This window comes from Pezoporus flaviventris, unplaced genomic scaffold (genome assembly GCF_033815535.1).
Source record: "Pezoporus flaviventris isolate CSIRO_AGI_PZ_B2104156 unplaced genomic scaffold, CSIRO_AGI_Pfla_v1 ptg000373l, whole genome shotgun sequence".
NCBI lineage: Eukaryota > Metazoa > Chordata > Aves > Psittaciformes > Psittacidae > Pezoporus > Pezoporus flaviventris.
Genome location: NW_026892920.1, coordinates 67742 through 90869, shown reverse-complemented (window position 1 = coordinate 90869; position 23128 = coordinate 67742). Strand labels below are relative to the sequence as shown.

The 23128-nt window shown below is 47.1% G+C and overlaps 1 protein-coding gene across 1 annotated transcript; it reads left to right on the top strand.

Moving 5' to 3' along the window:
* Positions 1–8794: 8794 nt before the first annotated feature.
* On the top strand, positions 8795–12400 carry LOC133263613 (uncharacterized protein C11orf24-like). The gene is made up of 2 exons (XM_061443454.1): positions 8795–9338; positions 10558–12400. Exons 1-2 carry the CDS (start codon positions 9194–9196, stop codon positions 11751–11753), a joined length of 1341 nt encoding a protein of 446 aa, XP_061299438.1. The 5' UTR covers positions 8795–9193; the 3' UTR covers positions 11754–12400.
* Positions 12401–23128: the final 10728 nt, after the last annotated feature.

The window sequence follows — 23128 nt, the reverse complement described above, 5'->3', positions numbered from 1 at the left end:
TCCATTCCCACCTTCCCCTATTTATTTTTGTGCTTTCTTTCATTACAAATGTGAGGCCTGAGGCTTAGGTGTCAGAATAGTTATACCTATGTAACTGTCAGTAAAGGAGCAGTGGTTGTTATTTTTTAAGGTAGTGTAGTGTTAACTTACAGGCCAAGGTTGCATGGGGAGGCGTCTCACGGCTACGTTGCTTGGAGAAGTGGAAAAATAACATTCCTGGCTGGTTAGGCTCTATTCTGCAGATGTTATGACAGCAAGGGTACAAATCACATCACTAACTTGGAGTAGTGTAACTGTCACAAGAAGAACTTTTGCTAGTATATTCACGTCTCAGATATGCTCTGCAGAAAAGGGAATGTTTGCTGGTCTAGCTATTCCAGCATTGCCTTCAAGCACCCACAGCATCAGCCAGGGTACGTAGTTAGCAAACTAACATATCACAAAACAGAACCCTAACCATTCTGTGATTGTATCAGTATCATGAAACAGTTTGACACTTCAATTGCATGCTAATAAAAGCAGCAAAACTCCCTAGGGCTGACAACATGGGTAGTAGATTTAACCTCCATTTGTTGTCTAGTGCAATGGGTTCAAGTCTCCAGATACTGCTAGGGCAAGCATCTTAGCAAAGATCTGGCAATCCAGGATTCCCAGGTGCTTCATGAATGTTGGAAGGTAAGACCATGCTCTTGCATTTGCATCCTCAGCCATATTCAGAGCTCTCTCAAGTTTCTTCTATGGCAGCCAGTCCAGAGCTGAAGGGGAAAATCCTGGTCATCTGAGCAATCTGGCTCTGAGAACATACTTTTGGGCTATCCTGCATACTCTGGGAAAAATAAAGGAAAAATATGACATGGCTGCAAGAGCAAATATTCCTGCTCACTAATTCCACAGTGCAGCTGCTTACCTGGTGTCCTGGGTTCAGCAGTAGCAGTCATGTTTTTTCCTTTGTGTTAACTGGTGCAGTGCTGTGTTTTGACTTCTAGTTTGAGAACAGTGTTGGTGAAGCCGATGTTGTCGCTTGTTGCTAAGTGATGTTTACCCTGACCAAGGGCTCTGTGAGACTCAGGCTCTGCCAGGGAGGAGGGGAAGCTGTGAGGAAGCAGAGACGGGGCGCCTGACCCGGGCTAGCCGGGGAGGTATTCCATACCACAGCACGTCATGCCCGGGGTGGGGGGTAACTGGGAGTTACCCGGAAGGACAGGGGCTTCCGGGTGGAACTCGTTTTCTTGGCCGGTGGTATCGTATTCTCTTCCCTTGTTATTTTCCCTTATCATTGTTTTAGCTGATAGTAGCGGTGGTGATTTGTTGCTGGACTGTTCTTGTCTCAACCCGTAGGAGTTGCACTCTCTCGATCCTCCTCCCCGTTCCTCCGGGAGCGGGGAAGGGGAGAGCCCCGGTGCAGGGAGGGGGGGGAGACGAACACGGACCTTGATTGTTGTCAGCTCGGCACCACTCACTGGGAGTGAGTGAACAAGTTACCTGACTGGGTTTAAACCACGACAGTTCTTTTTTGGCGCCCAACGTGGGGCACGAGGGGTTGAGATAAGAACAGATCTGACTGGATTGATAGTCACTCGTCACAATGCTGATTTATTGGCTCTCAAGGTTTTTCCTCTTCATCTCACAGTTTCAGTATACCATATCTTACGTCCATCCGGTATTGGCTGTATTAGTGTTTTTCAAGTGTGGGGCTTGGGCTAAGGTTTTTATCCCATTGTACTTTATGGTAATGACTTGTAATACTATAGAATCATTGATCATGAAACTGATCTGGTTTATGTTCCCAGTGTGGTCGCCACCTTTATACTTTGGGAGGTATATGATGGAGGTGCTTAGCAATTACACATCTTTTTTCTCCTTCTCAGGTGCTCAACCTGTGAAGGAGACATCCTTTTACCCTCCTAGTCGTCCCCCCAGACCATTTACATTTGAGAGTTTTGAATTTTTTGAATGGCCTTTTAATGCTGTTGAGACTTGTTTGCTGATGGTGATGGGAATCACCATGCTAACACGCATACAGAGTGTGTTTTGCCCACTACTGATTTCAAGAGTTAAGCAGATTCAGGTTTGGGTCTTGTCTGGGGTCAAAAGACGATGTAGGAGGACCGAGAGATTTTCCCAGAGGCTGGACAGCCATGAGTGGCAGGGTTTGTGGGATAGTATGGGCAAGTATCTAGGTCAGTGGGCCCCTCCAGTATTTTGGAATTTCACTACCGAACAACTGCAAAATCCAGAAGAATTAGTAAAACACTTAAATGAGGTGTGTGGTCATTCTGGCCATACCAGAGATGGACAAATCACGGCAACGTGCTGGGGCTTGGCCTATGCTTACAGGGCCTTGTTCAACACTATCCAGCACCTTCAAAAGGAAAAGAATATCGGCGGATTTGAGGGCAAAGCGACAGTCGCTACTCAAACTTTGGCTGCAATGAACTGCGCAGCTACCCCAGTGGCAAGTACAGCAGCTGCTCAAACTTCAACTGCAATAGACAGCGCGGTTACCCCAGCTCCAAACACGGTAGCTACACCACCCCCAGCAACAAGTACAGTCGCTACTCAAACCACGACACTTGCAAAGCTCTATCTTGGTTTAGCATCTGAAACCTCACCGGGGTGTCTTGTACTTACTATTATGTGGGATGGATACACATTTTATCCCATCTTTTTACCTGTTTATGATCTGTCACGTTTTGTTCTGCAGAAGCTTTTATTTCCTCTTTAAGGACACAGGAAAGATGTTGCTTCTCTACCAGTTCTGAATTAATCTAATTCTACCAATATCAGTTGCCCCTGTACGCAAGAGAACAAGCAAAAAGGAGGCAAAAAGGGTGAAGCGAGATGAAGAACCAATGAATTCACCACCCGGTCCAGAATCTGATCAGGAGTCATCATCACATGACGAAGAAGAAGAAGAAGAGGTAACTTCTCGACCTCGAACCTCAACCGAGCTGCGGAATATGCGAAAAGATTTTACCCGTCAACCAGGGGAGCACATCATCACCTGGTTACTCCGATGCTGGGACAATGGGGCCGATGGTCACGAACTAGAAGGTACAGAAGCCAAGCAGCTGGGATCACTTGCTAGAGAAGGGGGAATTGACAAAGCAATTGCAAGAGAGAAAAAGTCCCTCAGCCTTTGGAGGCGGCTCTTGGCAGCTGTGAAAGAAAGGTTTCCGTACAAGGACGATGTTACGAGTCGTTCGGCCAAGTGGACTACTATAGACAAAGGCATCCAGTCTCTGAGGGAATCGGCCATCGTAGAGATGATCTATCACATCAAGCCGAATAACGGGGATACACCTATAGATCCAGATGAAGTTGAATGTACACGACCCATGTGGCGAAAACTTACACGGAATGCACCGTCATCATATGCCCATTCATTGGCAACAGTGACCTGGAATGACATAGTACCACTAACAGTGGATGAAATGGTTCATAAACTCCGAGAGTTCGAAGACAATCTCACTCCTTCCATCATCTCAGCTGTGAAAAAACTGTCCCAGGACCTCGACAAATTGAGGGACGATGTATCTGATTTATCCAGCTCCTCACGTGTACCAACACACGTCTCAGCTATTAACAAAAGACGTCCTATTATTCAAGAGAGGAGATACAGAAGGTATACGCCACGGGGTACCCTATGGTTTTACCTGCTGGATCACGGAGAAGACATGACAAAGTGGGATGGAAAACCTACTTCAGCTTTGGAGGAACGGGTGAGTGAACTGAAGAGGGGAGCAAGGGCCAAGACTGATCGTCCCATGAGAGCTACGGCTTCAGTCTCTGGTGAGCAGTTTCCCAGATGGAGTGGAAGAGCTGATTTTACTCCAGCTCCTGTGATAATGAAGAATAATCCCTTTCAACACGACTTAAGTGTCCAGTGCTGTGACGACCATTAGAGGGGCCCTGCCTCCAGCCAGGTGGAGGTAGGGGACAATCGGATTTACTGGACTGTGTGGATCAGATGGCCTGGCACATCAGTCCCACAGAAGTATAAGGCTCTAGTAGATACCGGTGCACAGTGTACCCTGATGCCATCAAGCTGTCAAGGGGTGGAACCCATCTATATTTCTGGAGTAACAGGAGGATCCCAAGAGTTGACTGTGCTGGAGGCTGAAATCAGCCTGACTGGGAGGGAGTGGCAAAAGCACCCTATTGTGACTGGTCCAGAGGCTCCATGCATCCTCGGCATAGACTACCTCAAGAGAGGGTACTTCAAAGACCCAAAAGGGTACCGGTGGGCTTTTGGTATTGCTGCTTTGGAGACTGAGGAAATTGAGCAGCTGTCCACCTTGCCTGGTCTCTCAGAAGATCCCTCTGCTGTGGGGTTGCTGAAAGTTGAAGAACAACAAGTGCCAATTGCGACCACAAAAGTGCACCGGCGGCAATATCGCACCAACCGAGACTCCCTGATTCCCATCCATCAGCTGATCCGTAGACTGGAGAGTCAGGGGGTGATCAGCAGGACCCGCTCACCCTTCAATAGCCCCATATGGCCAGTGCGAAAGTCTAATGGAGAATGGAGACTAACAGTAGACTATCGTGGCCTGAATGAAGTCACACCACCATTGAGTGCTGCCGTACCGGACATGCTAGAACTTCACTATGAACTAGAGTCAAAGGCAGCCAAGTGGTATACCACGATTGATATTGCCAATGCATTTTTCTCCATTCCTTTGGCAGCAGAGTGCAGGCCACAGTTTGCTTTTACTTGGAGGGGTGTCCAGTTCACTTGGAACCGACTGCCCCAGGGGTGGAAACACAGCCCTACCATTTGCCATGGACTGATGCAGACTGCACTGGAACAGGGGCAAGCTCCAGAACACCTGCAATACATTGATGACATTATTGTGTGGGGCGATACAGTGGAAGAAGTCTTTGAGAAAGGGAGGAAAATAATCCAAATCCTGCTGAAAGCTAGTTTTGCCATAAAACGGAGTAAGGTCAAGGGACCTGCACAGGAGATTCAATTTTGGGGCATAAAATGGCAAGATGGACATAGACAGATCCCCACAGATGTGATCAACAAGATAACAGCAATGTCTCCACCAACTAATAAGAAAGAAACGCAAGCTTTCTTGGGTGCAGTGGGGTTCTGGAGAATGCACATCCCAAATTACAGTTCGATTGTAAGCCCTCTCTATCATGTGACCCGGAAGAAGAATGATTTTAAATGGGGCCCTGAGCAGCAACAAGCCTTTGAGCAAATTAAACGTGAGATAGTTCATGCAGTAGCCCTTGGACCAGTCCGGACCGGGCCAGATGTAAAAAATGTGCTGTACACTGCAGCTGGGGAGAACGGTCCTACCTGGAGCCTCTGGCAGAAAGCTCCAGGGGAGACTCGAGGTCGACCCCTCAGCTTTTGGAGTCGGGGATACAAAGGATCTGAGGCCAGCTATACCCCAACTGAGAAAGAGATACTGGCAGCGTATGAAGGGGTTCGAGCTGCTTCGGAAGTGATTGGCACTGAAGCACAGCTCCTCCTGGCGCCCCGGCTGCCCGTGCTGGGCTGGATGTTCAAAGGCAGGGTCTCCTCTACACATCATGCAACTGATGCTACATGGAGTAAATGGGCTGCACTAATTACACAACGAACTCGAATAGGAAATCCCAGTCGTCCAGGCATTCTAGAAGTCATCATGGACTGGCTAGAGGGCAAAGATTTCGGAATGTCACCAGAGGAGGAGGTGGTGCGTGCTGAAGAGGCCCCACCATATAATAAACTGTCAGAAAGTGAAAAGCAGTATGCCTTCTTTACTGATGGCTCTTGCCGTATTGTGGGAAAGCATCGGAGACGGAAGGCAGCTGTATGGAGTCCTGGACGACAAGTTGCAGAAACTGCTGAAGGAGAGGGTGAATCGAGTCAATTTGCCGAGGTGAAAGCCATCCAGCTGGCCCTGGACATTGCTGAACGAGAAAAGTGGCCAGTACTTTATCTCTATACTGACTCATGGATGGTGGCAAATGCCCTGTGGGGGTGGTTGCAGCAATGGAAGCAGAGCAACTGGCAACGCAGAGGTAAACCCATCTGGGCTGCTGCACTGTGGAAAGATATTGCTGCCCGGGTGCAGAACCTGGTGGTGAAGGTACGTCATGTAGATGCCCATGTACCCAAGAGTCGGGCCACTGAGGAACACCAGAGCAACCAACAAGTGGATAAAGTGGCTAGATTGAAGTGGCTCAGATGGACTTAGATTGGCAACATAAAGGTGAATTATTTTTGGCCCGGTGGGCCCATGACACTTCAGGCCATCAGGGCAGAGATGCAACATATAGACGGGCCCGTGACCGAGGGGTGGACTTAACAATGGACACTATTGCCCAGGTTATTCATGAGTGTGAAACATGTGCTGCAATTAAACAAGCCAAGCGGTTAAAGCCTCTTTGGTATGGAGGACGATGGTTGAAGTATAAATATGGGGAGGCCTGGCAGATTGACTATATCACACTGCCACCAACCCGCCAAGGCAAGCGCCATGTGCTTACCATGGTGGAAGCAACCACCGGGTGGCTGGAAACATACGCTGTGCCCCATGCCACTGCCCAGAACACTATCCTGGGCCTTGAGAAACAGATTTTGTGGCGACACGGCACCCCAGAGAGAATTGAGTCAGACAATGGGACTCATTTCCGGAATAACCTTATAGACACTTGGGCCAAAGAGCTTGGCATTGAGTGGGTATATCACATCCCCTACCATGCACCAGCCTCTGGGAAAATCAAACGGTACAATGGGCTGTTAAAAACTACACTGAGAGCGATGGGTGGGGGAACTTTCAAGCATTGGGATACACATTTACCAAAGGCCACCTGGTTGGTCAACACCAGAGGATCTGCCAACAGGGCTGGCCCAGCCCAGTCAGAACTTTTACATATTGTAGAGGGGGACAAAGTTCCCGTGGTGCATATGAAGAATTTGCTGGGGAAGACAGTCTGGGTTATTCCTGCTTCAGGTCAAAGCAAACCCACTCGTGGGATTGCTTTTGCTCAGGGACCTGGATATACTTGGTGGGTAATGCGGGAAGATGGGGAAGTCCGATGTATACCTCAAGGGGATTTGATTTTAGGGGAAAACAGCCAGTGAACTCAATTGTATGCAGTTGCCTGCTGTGTAATGCTTTTATAGCCCATCAACTAGATGTCTCCAGGTCACCAGCGACTGGCCCTGACTTCCCTCCAGCCATCATCCCAACAGAGAATGAACTTGGAACATCATGGACCGAATGGACTCGGCAGCATTATAGGGATTGGTCCATGCACTAAGAAAATTATTTTTTTCCTCTTGGTCTTTATGTATATGGATGTATATATGTGGGAGAGCGATGGTGTATTGAAAATGTGGGATCTGAGCACGACGTGAATGGTATGGAATAAGGGGTGGATAATGTCCTGGGTTCAGCAGTAGCAGTCATGTTTTTTCCTTTGTGTTAACTGGTGCAGTGCTGTGTTTTGACTTCTAGTTTGAGAACAGTGTTGGTGAAGCCGATGTTGTCGGTTGTTGCTAAGTGATGTTTACCCTGACCAAGGACTCTGTGAGGCTCATGCTCTGCCAGGGAGGAGGGGAAGCTGTGAGGAAGCAGAGACGGGGCGCCTGACCCGGGCTAGCCGGGGAGGTATTCCATACCACAGCACGTCATGCCCGGGGTGGGGGGTAACTGGGAGTTACCCGGAAGGACAGGAGCTTCCGGGTGGAACTCGTTTTCTTGGCCGGTGGTATCGTATTCTCTTCCCTTGTTATTTTCCCTTATCATTGTTTTAGCTGATAGTAGCAGTGGTGATTTGTTGCTGGACTGTTCTTGTCTCAACCCGTAGGAGTTGCACTCTCTCGATCCTCCTCCCCGTTCCTCCGGGAGCGGGGAAGGGGAGAGCCCCGGTGCAGGGGGGGGAAGACGGACACGGACCTTGATTGTTGTCAGCTCGGCACCACTCACTGGGAGTGAGTGAACAAGTTACCTGACTGGGTTTAAACCACGACACCTGGCTTGTTTGCCTATGTGTATCTGCAGTTTCTTTCCAGTAGCAGCAGGCTTAAGCATGAAGTAAACCAGTTTTAGGGAAAACCTTGGCATCTGCCTACATAGTTTCCTTTCAGAATAGCTCTGAAGAACATTTGTTGTCCTTCCACATTTTTTTTTTTTTTTTTTTTTCCTTCTGTCTCCTAATTAGAAGTAAGCAAAAAGGAGCCACTGGGTGGCATGTGTCTTGCAGTGTACATGTCGGCTGGAGCTTCAGTCTGGAGTTGCATGAGAGAGTATTAATCAGTACAGCTCAGTAGAGGTCTCTGGTTCTCCTGGGGAGCAACAGGGAAGTCATGAGCAGCTGGATACCATCCTGAAGGCATCAGAAACCAGGGTGTTTTAATGATGCTGACCACATTTGTCTCTTGATCTTTCTGAACTGACTGACTTAGACAAGTAGCCAGTGCAAGAGAGGCTGGTGGCTTTTTGTTTTCCCCTTCCCAAGAAATGGGAAATGGCATGATTTACAGTAGTAGATGGCCTGCATTTCTCCACTAGTGTGGCTTGTCAGGTGAGGGACAGGAGGTGGGATTTGGAATTGGGGCACATCCAAATGTGCTTTCATTTCTGAGGAGTGGGTTTTAATTTCTTGAAATGTAATTGGTTCAGCAAATGAAGAGTAAATTTCTGTGGAACTCCAAGCACTGAGATGAGAGCCCTCTCCCATGGGTGATGAGTGGCTTCTCAGTTACAGCTCACTTCCCCTCACCCTACCCCCCTATTCAGACATGTGGATTAATGCTAGCATTTAGATGGGTCCAAACTGTACAGCACTCTCTTTGTCATTGTCTGGGTGAGTAAATTGCTGTTGTTAGGAGATGTTGATACCAAAAGACAAGCAGGTAGGTAGGCTGCAGCAGCTATATTGATTGAACTAATCTTCCAGTTGTTTTCACTAAGGCTGTTAGGATCCCTTAAGGCCTGACCTTCCAGCTATTGTGGTTGGGGTTTAGTTTTGTTTTTAATTCTTTAATTACAGACCTGAAGCAGTGCATTCAGTATACAGTGTGTAGTGACCCAACTGGTTAGATTCTTTAACTGGCAGTGTTCAAGGCCAGGTTGGACAGAGCCTTGGACAACCTGATCTAGTGGGAGGTGTCCCTGCCCATGGCAGAGGGGTTGGAACTCGATCTTAAGGTCCTTTCCAACCCAAACCATTCTGTGATAACATGACTTTATTTTCTCTGTTGTTTTCAGGTAACCATCACTGTAATTGGTTTGTGCCCTACCAAAATTATTGCATCCTCTTCCGCTGTCACCAGCTGAGTGTGTGCCACAATGCTGGGGAACGAGACATCAAAGATCTGCTTGGAGGTAATTCCATGCTTCAGGCTCCTGCTAAATCCAGGATCCTTGTCCTTTTGCTTTAAATGCCTGTGTTTACACATTGACTGGCTTTTCGCAGAGAGAAATGGGTTGCGAGATGCCTTGCGGGACGATTCTGTAGGTGAACTTAGTCCACTGGAAAAACTGTTTCTTCAGCCTTGTGAGGACTCTGGCACTTACAGGTACATGATCTGTCTTTGAGTAACAGTTTGTCACCATATTGAGCACATCATTCATTCAAGCTGTTTGCACTCCACGCACCCTCCTTTGGAACATAAAGGCATAACAGATGTATTTACATTTTTTTAAGAGAAAGGAAAAATGCTTTGGCATTGCTTTTCCAGAGATTGCAGGATTTTGCGCCAGAGGCAGCAGGCTGTTTCTATAATGGGAGCAGCCTTAGTAGCAATTGCTCATGGTGACTTTACAGTGCCAGGGTCTTCAATTTTAATTAAGTGACACAACAACAAAATGGAGCTTGTTGGAAACTGGGGAATCAATTTTCTACAGTATGTTTCAAGAGTTTGCTGTACCCAAGTTTTTTGTTGATTTTTGGTTGGTTGGTTGGTTTTGTTGTTGTGGTTTTGTTTTTGGTTTGGGTTTGGTTTTTTTTTTTTTTTTTTTAGAAAAAAGAAGTTTGTCCATGGTTCTTTTGGCTTGGCAAAGTTTTCTTTGCAGTATAGCTACAGACCTTTGATAAGCAAAGGTCTTTGATGGGATTTAGGTCTCTATAAATCTAGGTCACTAATTGTGAAGGAGATTCTTCTGAAGTATGAAAGTGTAAGCGGAAATTTCCACTCAGTTTTGAGAGATGGAAATTATGAATCTAAGCATGAAGGCTTTGTTGATGCTGTGTAACTTTGAAAGTGTGAGAGCTTCTTCTCAGGAGCTGGCACTTGTAACGCTACTCCTGTTGATAATGTGCTTCTACATTGCAACTCTGCACTTCCTTACTCCCCTTTTGTGGAGATAATTCCTTGGTTGGGCAAATGCCAGTGGTCTGAGGCAAATACAAATGACAAACAACATCTTGCCCTTTCCCCCCCCCCCCAAAAAAAAAAAAAAATTGCTGACTTTAGGACTGATTTATTTCAGTTGTACTACATGTGCTGCAGAATGTGTTCTGGTTTGCATGTTGGGGTTTGAAGTCAGATTTGATCTTGAGAGTTTTAGTCTTACGACACTCATTGTTTTTGTCTTTTTGAAGGAATCCTGTTTCACCACCAAAGCTATCCACAGAAAAAGAGGAGGATGCTGAATGCACAAGTTGACCAAAACAATGTGGAAAACCTGTCCTTACCTGTTCAAACTCACAAGATTCATCTGAGGGATTTTCTTGGGGCTGACAGTGGAAATGTAACAACAAATGCAACAGAAACAATTGCAAGCAATACTAACACTGCTGCCACAGCCGTAACAACAACTGCAAGAGAAACAATTGCAAGCAATGCTACCACCACCATAGCAACCACCACTGCTGTCACAGACATAACAAAAGATGTTATAAATGCAACTGTCCTCACTTCAGCTTATGAAACAACTGCTGAAGCCTCAAATGCCCGTGAAGTTTCTGGTCATCTTTCTACAGCTATGTCATCCATTCCCTCTTTTCCCACGTCTGGTAACATCTCTGCTTCCACATCCAGCCATGTCACCAAGCGTGTGGCCACCACTGAAAAATCAGGAAATAGTAGCTCTGTCTCAGGGTTGTCCCCCACTTCTGCTCTTCTCACTGTCACTTCAGGTACTCCAGTGAGTCAGACAGAGCAGTTTAATCCAGCCATCACCACCACCAGCACTCCCTGCTCTAGTAGCCCCACCACTACTGAAGCTGGCCTGAAGACACTGACCACAACACTGGCCACCTCCATCCCACCAGCTGTAGGAACATCTGCCACTACTTCCACTCATGCCATGAAAATTACACCCTTGGAGAGTTCTCACTCTGTGAATCCACTCCCTGTTACATTGCCAAATCTAGATTCAGAAGCACGTATAGCCACAACATCCTTGAGTAAATCGACTTCTCATATGGGCTCTACAAGAAGTGCCACAGTTTTAATTACTGCCCATATAGCAGAAACTGTGCCTGGGCATGGGATAGAGTCAACAGCTCACATTTTTTCAACAGCCATCGTTCCAGCAGGTGCACCCAAAGCAACAGTTTCGGGCCTTGCAGAAACTCAGGACATAGACAATGAGTATCTTCTCATTGCAGCAGAGCCCCTGACTCAGTACTTGGTGGATAAAAGTTTGCTTCTTGCAGTGCTTTTAGTTGGTATGGTGTTTTTCATAACTGTTATAGTTCTTTTCCTTATGCAGGCCTATGAGAGCTACAAGAAGAAGGATTACACGCAGGTGGATTACCTGATCAATGGAATGTATGTGGACTCTCAGATGTGAAAGGGTGGGGATAAAACAGTGGGCAGAGAGATGGAAAGGAGACTGAAGGCCTGCCTGACTTATTTTTCTTTCCTGTTTGCCTATAACACAAACTGAAAGCGCTTCCAAATTTACTTGTGCAATTGAGGAGAAATGCCATGTACTGTATTAAGAAAAATGTTATTTTTTATTCAGCTGTGCCACAGGTTGCTGTAAAAATAATTTTAAAAAGAAGTATTCATTTTTAAAACTTCCATAATGCACAGTAGCTTTGGCTGTTATTTCTCATTGCAAACCAAACCTGACAAGGGGTAAAAGCCATCATGCTTGGAACATGCTGTGGTACTTTCTCAACTTTTTACAGTGCAAGTTGCTTGTGTTTCATTTGTTTCACATGGGCTCTTCTGAAAATGTTTTGTGAAGTGCCCTGAAATCTCAAGATGAGAAGTGGGGAGTATTGCTGCAACAGGTAACTTCTAATCCAAGGTGTGTCATGTTTCAGTATGCCTCTTGCTTGTAAAGAGGTCTGTTTACAAGGCATTGTGAACTGCGTTTACTGCTAACCCAAGATATCTTTTAGCCATGGAGCAGATTATTGTGCCTCTGCACTTAAATTATATTATTTTTGTATTCACTTAATAAATGGGGCCCTGGAAGAGCATATCTTATTGCATTTCTGTTTTCGTTCCTGTCACTGACAGTTCAGAAGCAGGCAAGTGGCTTTGAGGGCAGATTAGCTCTACTTCTATGTTTCAGGTGTGGGAGCTTTGAAGGCCTCACTGGATGTATGGACATGTCAGAGAAGATGCTGATCCTCTTCCAGGGTACTGCTTCTGTAATATCAGAGCAGCATGCTTCCAGTCTCCCGGGTATGCAGGCCCATTTACTGCTTATTGTCTTTCACATGTAGAGCATCAGGCTCTGTTCAGGTTTTTGTTCTGCATTCAGGACCAGCTCCTAGTTGCTAGTAGTTTGGAAACCTTATTGCACATGGTGTTGCAGCTCACCTGCTAAGATCTGCATCTGAGAGTGTGAGTAGAAACAATTAATTTTCAGGAAGTATTTTTCAGTGATTAATGCGTCTTATTTGAATGACACATACATACCAATAGCAAAATGCTAGATCAATGGAACGTATGTGGACTCTGAGTGGAGTGTATTATTTTTTTACCAGACTGATATCTTGCCTCTCACTTTGAATTACTTTACTCTTCTTTAATTCTGCTTGCATGTTATCTTGAGGCTGATAATAGGCAAACCTCAGAATTTGAGCTGTTGGATTTTGGTTTGGTTATTTATCCAAATTCTTTGGCTGTTTAGAATTTGGAGGGAGTCATTACCGTGGAAGAGGCTACTTTGTATTGTATAAGAAACTTCTTATTCATCATTCTCGTGGTTTAAACCCAGCCAGACAGCTTGTTCACTCACTCCCAGTGAGTGGTGCTGTGCTGGAAGCAGTCGAGGACTGTGTCCCTTTCCCCGCTGCCAGAGGGATGGGGAGGAGAATCGAAAGAATGCAACTCCCACGGGTTGAGACAAGAACAGTCCAGCAACCGATGTACAACACAAATCACCACTGCTACCACCAATGACAACAATGATAAGAGAAAATAACAAGGGAAGAGAATACGATACCACCTGCCAAAAAACGAGTCTGACCCAGAAGACCCCGTGTCCTTTCGGGTAACTCCCAGTTACCACCCCACCCTGGGACATGACGTGCTGTGGTATGGAATACCTCTTTGGCTAGCCTGGATCAGGTGTCCTGTCTCTGCTTCCTCCCGGCTTCCCCTCCTCCCTGGCAGAGCATGAGCCTCACAAGTCAGGGTAAACATTACTTAGTGACAACTCAAAACATTGGTGTTATCAGCACTGTTCCCACGCTGAAAGTCAAAACACAGCGCTGCACCAGCTACCAAGAAGGAGAAAAATCGACTGCTACTGCTAAACCCAGGACAGTATCCACCCCTTATTCCATACCATTCACTTCATGCTCAGATCCCACATACACACACAGACCAAGAGAAAGAGATCATTTTTTTAGTGCATGGACCAATTCCTATAATGCTGCCGATTCAATTCCGTCCATTGTGTCAGGTTCCATCTCTTGTAAGAGTCTTTCAGGGCAGGAGAGGCTGTGTGCAGTATTGGATCGTTGCCTGCTGCTACCGGTCGTTCCTTTAGTGCGGAACTCGTCTGGTTCTATCAAAGTTTATCCTCTGTTGGGATGATGGTAGGAGGGAAGTCAGGGCTAGTCGCTGATGCCCTGAAGACATCTAGTTGATGGGCTACAAAAGTATTACATAGCAGGCAACTGCATACAATTAAGTTCATTGGCTGTTTCCCCCTAAAATCAAATCCCCTTGAGGTATACATCAAGAGTTCCCCGTCGTCCTGCATTACCCACCAAGTATATCCAGGTCCCTGAGCAAAAGCAATCCCACGAGTGGATTTGCTTTGACCTGAAGCAGGAGTAACCCAGACTGTCTTCCCCAGCAAATTCGCCATATGCACCACAGGAACCTTGTCCCCCTCTCCAATATGTAAAAGTTCCGACTGGGCTGGTCTAGCCCTGTTGGCAGATCCTCTGGTGTTGACCAACCAGGTGGCCTTTGGTAAGTGTGTATCCCAATGCTTGAAAGTTCCCCCACCCATTGCTCTCAGTGTAGTTTTTAACAGCCCATTGTACCTTTCAATTTTCCCAGAGGCTGTGAGAGACTGTGTCAAATGCTTTGCTGAAGTCAAGGTAGACCACATCCACTGCTCTGCCATCATCCATCCACCGTGTTATTTCCTCATAAAAGGCTAAGAGATTGGTCAAACATGATTTCCCCTTGGTGAAGCCATGTTGACTGCCCCTCATAACCCTCTTATCCTTGATATGCCTTAAGATGGCACCAAGGATAAGGTGTTCCATCACTTTCCCAGGGATGGAGGTGAGGCTGACCGGTCTATAGTTACCCGGGTCCTCATTCTTGCCCTTTTTGAAGACCGGAGTGACATTTGCTTTCCTCCAGTCCTCCAGGCACCTCTCCCGTTTCCCAAGACTTGGTAAAGATCATGGAGAGTGGTCTAGCAATGACTTTCGCCAGTTCCCTCAGCACCCGCGGGTGCATCCCATCTGGACCCATGGATTTACGGATGTCCAGATTGCTCAACTGGTCTCTAACCCATTCCTCATCGACTAAGGCAAACCGCTCCGTTGACCTGACTTCATCTAAGGTCTCAGGGGTACAGGGCTCTTCAGGACTGCCTACAGCAGAGTAGACAGAGACAAAGAAGGCATTCAGTAACTCTGCCATCTCTGTATCTTCTGTCACCAGGGCACCCATCCCGTTCATCAGTGGGCCTACATTGCCTCTGGTGTTAGTTTTGTCTGCCATGTATTTGAAAAAGCTCTTTTTGCTGTCCTTGACCCTTCCCGCCAGGTTTAAGTCTAAGGAGGCCTTAGTCATCCTAGCTGCCTTCCTACATCCTCTAGCAGCAGCCTTATATTCCTCCCAAGTGGCCAGCCCCTCCTTCCATGACCTGTAAACTCTCCTCTTCCACTTGAGCATACCCAGCAATTCCCTATTTAGCCACGCAGGTCTCCTGGCCCTCTTCCTTGACTTCCTACGTGTCGGGATGCTCCGATCTTGAGCTCGGAAAAAGCAATCCTTGAATGTCAACCAACTATCTTGGGTCCCTTTACCTTCAAGCAGCCTTGCCCATGGGATTTCCCCTAGCAATTGCTTGAAAAGGCCAAAGTTTGCCCTGCTAAAGTCCAGGGTTGCAATTCTACTTGCTATTCTACTGGTCCTACCACACAAGATCCTGAATTCCACCATCTCGTGGTTGCTGCAGAGGGCCCTCTGTTCCTCTCAGAAGGGAATCCCCTACTACAATGACCCTTCTTTCTTTCTTAACAGAGGCAGTCTTGAGGTGCAAAGTCGACCGCCTTTTCCTATGTGGCCTTGTGGGCTGGCCTTGCCCCACATTCTCACCTACATCTCCTTCAAGATCCAGGGCCTCAAACCTATTACGGAGGGACACCTGGGGAAGCAGGGCAGGAAGGGGGGAGGGTTTCCCACAACGCCGAAGTGGAACTCGCTTCCAACCCTCGTCGTCTTTTTGGTCCCCTGCCTCTGTGCAACAGCTACAGGGCAGGGGCTGTCTCGGGCCATCCCCCTCTGTGTGAGAAGGCAGGGGGTCCTTCCCCTTTTGGGGAGTATCTCCCTGGAACCGTTCCGACTGGCACGCCAGGGAGTTACTCCACCAGTCGATCTCCCTTTCACATTCCCTGATGGTCCTCAGCGCCTCAACCTCCTCCTTAAGTTTTGCCACCAGGCTAAGCAGATCTTCTACCTGCTCACACCTCACGCAGGTGGAATGCTGTCCTCCCTCCTCCGGCAGCAGCAGGCTCTGGCACTCCCTGCACCCAGAGACCTGAACAGCCACGGTTTGGGACGGGGTCTCTGTCTGAGTTGCTGCAGTCACCTTACTGCAAGCTCTCTTTCTGGAGGCGACCATATTGGTCCGCAGTCTGGGACACCAGCAACAGGGTCAGCAACACGACCTGCTTGCTCCTCCCTGCGCCTGGTGGTGTCGCTGCCCTCTCAGAGGCTCTTCCAAGGCAAGGGGCAGCGGAGTGGTCACCGTCACTGTGGGAACGCCCCCCGGCACGTCAGCCGCGCTCTCGCAAGGGCTGCTGGGGCTTCGGGGATCGGGAGATGTCGGGAATCACGATGTCTCTGCGCTATCCCCTCTGATTTTCCTAATCTCCGGTGACCCTCGTGGTCGCTGAAGCCTGCCGGCTGCGGCTCTAGCTAGGCTAGCTCCGATCAGCTGACTGAATCTTATTACAGTGCTTTTTATAAAAGCGGGGAATTGAGCCTGAGACTCTAAAGCAGCTAGCAGGTCTAGTGGCTGAAGGGAAGGCTAAGGGATTTTTTGTAGATCCTAATACAGTTTTTGAGGAGAGTGAGTGGCGAAAGTTTGGTGATGAGCTATTTGACTCAATGCTAAATGATGATAAAACGGCAAAGAAACTCGGTAAACCACAGAGAGAAGTAATGAACTGTATAAAAAGATACAAGGCAGAAAAGAAAACTGCCGTGGTAGCAACGAAGAAACTTGGAACAGACGTCCCCGGTCGGTTGAAACCAGGGGAAGATTACAACTCGTTTCCCCCAACTCGCGGGAGCACAGGGTTTCCCCCTCCCCCCTTCCTTTTCTCCCCCTCCATCAGAAGGTGCCGCGGAGGAGGTGTAACCCCCTGCTCCCCCACCACCCCAGTTCCGAAAGTAGGGACTTTGAAAAGGACAGAGAAAGTATATTGGAAGGTATGCACATGATAAATGTCGAGGAATCCGAAAGAAAGAGGGCGGTGCCTCGGCGCCAGATCGATTGCGGTGCCATTTTGAAGCACGCAGTAGAAAATAGGGATCATGCGCTAGCGGGAGATTTAAAGGAACTGCGAGCCTCTCCAACCCACTATGCCCTAGAGTGGAAATTTTTAACTCAGTTACGGAGAAGCCAGGTCTGCAGATGGCTACATACCGAACGGGAGACATCTGATAAGAAAGACACAGCTGCGAGCAACGGAGACCCTGAGTTCGGCTCAGGATCAGCCCCCGAATCCCCTGAATCCGAGCCAGATTTATATACTCTGCTTCCAGACTCTGACTCTTCATCTTCCTGGTCGGTCTGCTCAGACTCACTGGCCCTGGAGACGCTCAGCTGTAACAATGGGTAACCAAGGATGTGATCATTACTGGGGAATTTTCTGCAATGGGCATCTTTGCATATCCTGTATTTACTACACAGCAGGGGGCTAAAGAGTGGGAAGCTCTTGATCTCAAAATAGTTAAAGAGGCCTGACAAACAGTGACCACGTATGCGTTAAAATCCTCTTACACTCAAGCTGTATATGTTATGATTTTTTCTTGCAATTGACAGGGGGAGCCCATACAGTTTCTCTGTGATACTCATGTACTAGAAGTTGGTAAATATAAGTATGTCCAGGTTTCTATCAACCCTTGGAGACCTCTGTAGATACTGCTGGCCACTTCTTCCAGCACAGGCTGGCCACCTCTGTCGGAATGAGTGTGCATTTTGGTCAGTATAAAAGCCCAAGCCTCATACGATGTGGGGGAGGCAGAGCCTCTGTGGGGACACCCGCTAAGGTTGAGCCTGCCACCTCGCACTGCAATGATGCCTCTCGGAGCTGGTTTGCTGTTAGTCTCCACAGGGTCCTTGTGCCATGTTCTGTACGTGGAACTGTAGTGGGAGTAATGATTGTCTGGATTTTGTGCTTCAAATATTGTGTGGTGTGCTTGTGGGATCCCAGACGCGTGTGTTTGTATGTGTGTGCTGAGGGCAGACGGTGTTCTGTGTATTTTTCTTGTTATTGGGTTCATGTAAAAGCTTTCAACGGGTAGCTGTTTAACAGTTCGGGCATGAAAGGGTTAACATAAAGGTGTGGTTGCCGGTGGGTATTTATGGTTGCTGCTGAAGCAGGCAGGCCGCTATTGTTGCTGCCCAGCAGGATGGCTTTTGCAAATAAAAAAGGGGGGGGGGGGGGGGGGAGAGAGAGAGAGAGTAATGATGCTGCATTTAACCTGTCTACTTCTCAAGAACTGAAGAACTGATAACCTGTGGGAGGGGGTATATTTGTGTCCTCCTGCCTACAGGTCCATGGCGACTGCCTGCAAAGTTTGTCAAGCCCTGCCATGAGCTGGACAGACGAATGGAAAAACCTGATGCCTCAGCTAAAGGAGCTGACCGTGAATACCCCAAGCAGAATGAGATAGAGGAAGAGAAAGAACGATTAACTGCAAAACATCACTTGGGGACAACTGAAAAGTAACATCCTGAATATGTGTGCTTGTAAAGTAGCTATTATTAGAGGTTGTGATTTTGTGTATAAAACCACCTGTATTTACTAGCTAGTTGCTAATAAGAAACTGCACCTTGCATTGTATAGATTTGTCACTTGTAAAAGAGATGTTAGAGTGTGGAAATTTGCAGTAGCTGCTAGAAAATGCTAAGGCAAAAGCTAGAAAGATTTTAATACAATGGTAGTCTTATAAAGCAGGTGATAGAACAAATTAAGAGGGTGGGAGAATTCCACTGGTAAGAAATTTCTTTGGCTAGTCCCTCACTGCCATCAGCATCTTCAACATGCTGCTGCACCCTGTAATAGTTACTCTGCTAATGTAAATTTGTGTGTGCCTTGCTGTAGTAGCAACTTGTTACTGGAGAAAACAAAAGGGGGGAGATGTGGAGACAGTGTTCTCATGGGAGAATGCATAATTGGTACATAAACTTTGAATAGTCCTGAAAGGTACAGCAAGGCCATGAGAGGCCCGAAGAAGCTTAAGCAAGCAAGATAAGAGGCTGGAATTCACCAAGTTAATGAGAACTGTGGACTGTTGGCAAGCTTTCAAGGTTGAGTTCTCACACCTGTGTTTAACCAATTATATGTTAGTCATTAAGGGTCTTCCAAAACATGTATCCAATCATAATATGCCAAATCACTGTAAGTGCTTCAGCCGGGGCCTTGGCTCAACTAAGCAGACTGAGTTGCTAAGCAGACAAATACTACATCGAAGGCAATTTCTGATTTGTTGTTTAAATGTTGACTCTCTAAGACATGCAACACTGCAGAACCTTTTGTTGTTGGAACAGGGACATGGCTGTGAAGAGTTTGATGGAATGTGTTGTATAAATCTTTCTGGTCATTTTAATTCGATACATGCACAGCTGAAAACCCTGGCTCAGCTTACCCAGCAATAGTAAATGAGCAATATCCTAGGAATAACTAGATGGTTGTCTTCACGGGGCGTTACAGGTTGAGTTAAACACTGCTGTTTGAAGTACTGCACTTATGTATCATTGTTAGGTTAATCATTGTAGCTATTAGACTTGCTTATAGTTGTGTGATAAAACAGGTGAACAGAATAACCCACAATGCCATGCTCGCACAAAGAAAAAGGGGGGAATTGTTGCAGAATGACTCTAAGAGCAGGGCCATGGAGCCCTGGAGGACTGTGCGAGCAAGGCGGGGGGGGGGCCCCCACAGGTAACCGGAAACCGGACATGGGAGGAGAATGTGGAGGAAGCTGTGTGGGGCTAACCAATACTGGTGTGCCTAGGAGGAGTGGCTGAATACCACTCCTATATATATGTGAACTGCGTCACAAATAAAGTAGAAGTTTGCTTATCACCCATATTGGGTTGGCCTGTCTGCTTCTCCTCGCCGCTTACACCCCCGGGCATGACGTGCTGTGGTATGGAATACCTCTTTGGCTAGCCTGGGTCAGGTGTCCTGTCTCTGCTTCCTCCCGGCTTCCCCTCCTCCCTGGCAGAGCATGAGCCTCACAAAGTCCTTGGTCAGAGTAAACATTACTTAGTGACAACGGAAAACATCGGTGCTATCAGCACTGTTCCCACACTGAAAGTCAAAACACAGCGCTGCACCAGCGAAAAACTGACTGCTACTTGCTAAACCCAGGACAATCATCAAGCTGAAAGTGCTATGAAAATAGCTGCAAATAGCACAAGCAGCAGCAGAAGCACGGGGTTGCTTGAAAGAAATGGGCAGAAGGGAATCTTACAACATAAGATTACCTTTAAGTTCAAGAGGACAAAATCTGAGCAAGTATGGAGTTGAGGAAATGAAAGAGATAGCTTTGGAAGTGAGGTGACTTGGTTGTCAGCATGTTCTGGTTTCATGTGAGATAGAGTTTATTTTCTTCCTAGCAGCTGGTACAATGCTGTGTTTTTGATAGCCCCTTCTTGGTACCCAGCATGTGCCTGGAAGGGTTGAGATAACGACAGATCTGACTAGACCATGTTAAAACAAATTTGTTGTGAGCATTCACCATAATGGTTTAATAGTCCCTGGCCATGATTTTGATTTATTTGCTGTCAGAGTTGTTGTGCTTGTTTGTAGGGTTGTGTTATATGATACCTTACTTGCAGTATGTGTTCCCTCTGATTATGTTGATTATCCTTGGGGCTTGGGCTAAGATTATAATTTTGTTGTACTTTGTCATACTGGTTTATGATATGATAGAAACACCGCTTGTGAAACTAATCTGGTATGTGTACTCAGCATTGTCATAATTTCTGTACTTTGGAAGTCATCTATTGGGAACTATTAATAATTACGCCTTTGACTTTTCTCCTCTGAGTGCCAATCTACGTGGAAGACAGCTTCCTTCAGCTTTCTTCCTTCTTTCCTTTCCTCCTTCCTTGCAACAGCTTCATTCTCCTCTAAGCTGAATACAGTAGTGTTTGATAATTTTTAATAATTTTGAATAGCCCTTGAGCACCCTTGAAAGCAACCTGGTCCTTTTGCTAGGAGCCAGCATGTTGCTGCATACAGCTCAGGTTTTGTTTAAGGTTAAACAACTATTTAAGAATACACCCAGAGAGTTGCCCAGAGATTGGACAGTTACAAGTGGCATGGTGACTCCTGTCACTCCAGAAATAGAAATGGATTCCACCCCTTGACAGCTTGATAGCATCAGGGTACACTGTGCACCGGTATCTACTAGTGCCTTATACTTCTGTGGGACTGATGTGCCAGGCCATTTGATCCACACAGTCCAGTAAATCCGATTATCCCCTACCTCCACCTGGCTGGAGGCAGGGCCCCTCTAATGGTCATCACGTTGGTCACTTACGTCTTGTTGAGAGGGATTAGTCTTCATCACAGGAGCTGAAGTAAAATCGGCTCTTCCGCTCCATCTGGGAATCTGCTCACCAGAGACTGAAGCCGCAGCTTTCATGGGATGATCATCCTTGACCTTTGCTCTCCTCTTTAAATTCACTCACCTGTTCCTCCAGAGAGGAACTGGAGGGGCCCACTGGCCTAGATACTTGCCCATACTGTCCCACACACCCTGCGACTCATGACTGTCCAGCCTCGGGGAAAATCTCTTGGTCCTCCTATATCATGGTCTAACCCTAGACAAGGCCCAAACCCAACTCTGCTTAACTTTCGAGATCAGATGAAATGGTCATCGGTAAAACACACTCTGTATGTGTGCCAACACGGTGATGCCCGTCACAATCAGCAGGCAGGTCTCAGGGGTACTCAAAGACCATTCAACACCTTCAGAACCCTCAAATGATGCTGGAAACGGTCTGGTGGGGGAGCTGGGAAGGTAAGGGAATGTCTCCTTCACAGGTTGACCACCCGAGAAGGAGAAAAAAGATGCGTAATTGCTAAGCGCTTTTATTATATACCTCCCAAAGTATAGAGGTGGTGACCACACTGAGAAGGCAAGCCAGATCAGTTTCATGATCAATGATTGTGTTGTATCACAAGTCATTACTATAAAGTACAATGAGACAAGAACCTTAGCCCAAGGCCCCCAACCGATAAACAGTAAGACAGCAAATGCCAGCTGTAAGCAAGGTACGACATGCTGAAACTGTGAGATCAAGAGCAACAACTTTGAGAGCCGATAAATCAGCATTGTGACGAGTGACTATTAATCCAAAACAATGAATGCTTGTCACCAATACGATTAGACGCACTCTGGTCAGATCTGTTGTTATCTCAACCTTTTGTGCCCCACGCTGGGCACCACAATAAACTGTTGTGATTTAGGCCCAGGCGGCAACCCAGAAACCATGCAGCCGTTCACTCGCTCCCCCACCTTCCTCCCCCAGCTCCCAGAGGGATGGGCAGGAGAATCGAAAGAATGTGACTCCCACGGGTTGAGAGAAGAACAGCCCAGTAACTAAGGTGTAACACAAAACCACTACTGCTACCACCAATAACAATGATAAGGGAAATAACAAGGGAAGAGAATACAACTGCTCACCACGTGCCGACCGATACCCAGCCTGTCCCGAGCAGTGATCTGGCCCTTCTGGATAACTGCCCCCAGTTCATATAGCAGGCATGACATGCTGTGGTATGGAATAGCCCTTTGGCTAGTCTGGGTCAGGTGTCCTGTCTCTGCTTCCTCCCGGCTTCCCATCCTCCGTGGCAGAGCATGAGAATCAGAGAGTCGCTGGTCAGAGTAAACATTACCGAACAAGCACTAAAAACATCGGTGTTATCAGCGTTGTTCCCAGGCTGAAAGTCAAAAACACAGCACTGCACCAGTTACTAAGTAAGAGAAAAATGACTGCTACTGCTGAACCCAGGACAGTGCAGTGTTGGATTGTTGCCTGCTGAAGACACAGCGGAACTCATCCGGTCACTGCTGAGCTGGTCTGTTTTTTCAAAGTTCATTCTTTGTTGGGATGGTGATTGGAGGGAAGTCAGCGCCAGACACTGGTGACCTGAAGACTAGCTGGCGGGCTATAAAAGTGCTACATAGCAGGCAACAGCATACAATTAAGTTCATTGGCTGTTTTCCCCCACAATCAAATCCCCTTGAGGTACACACTGG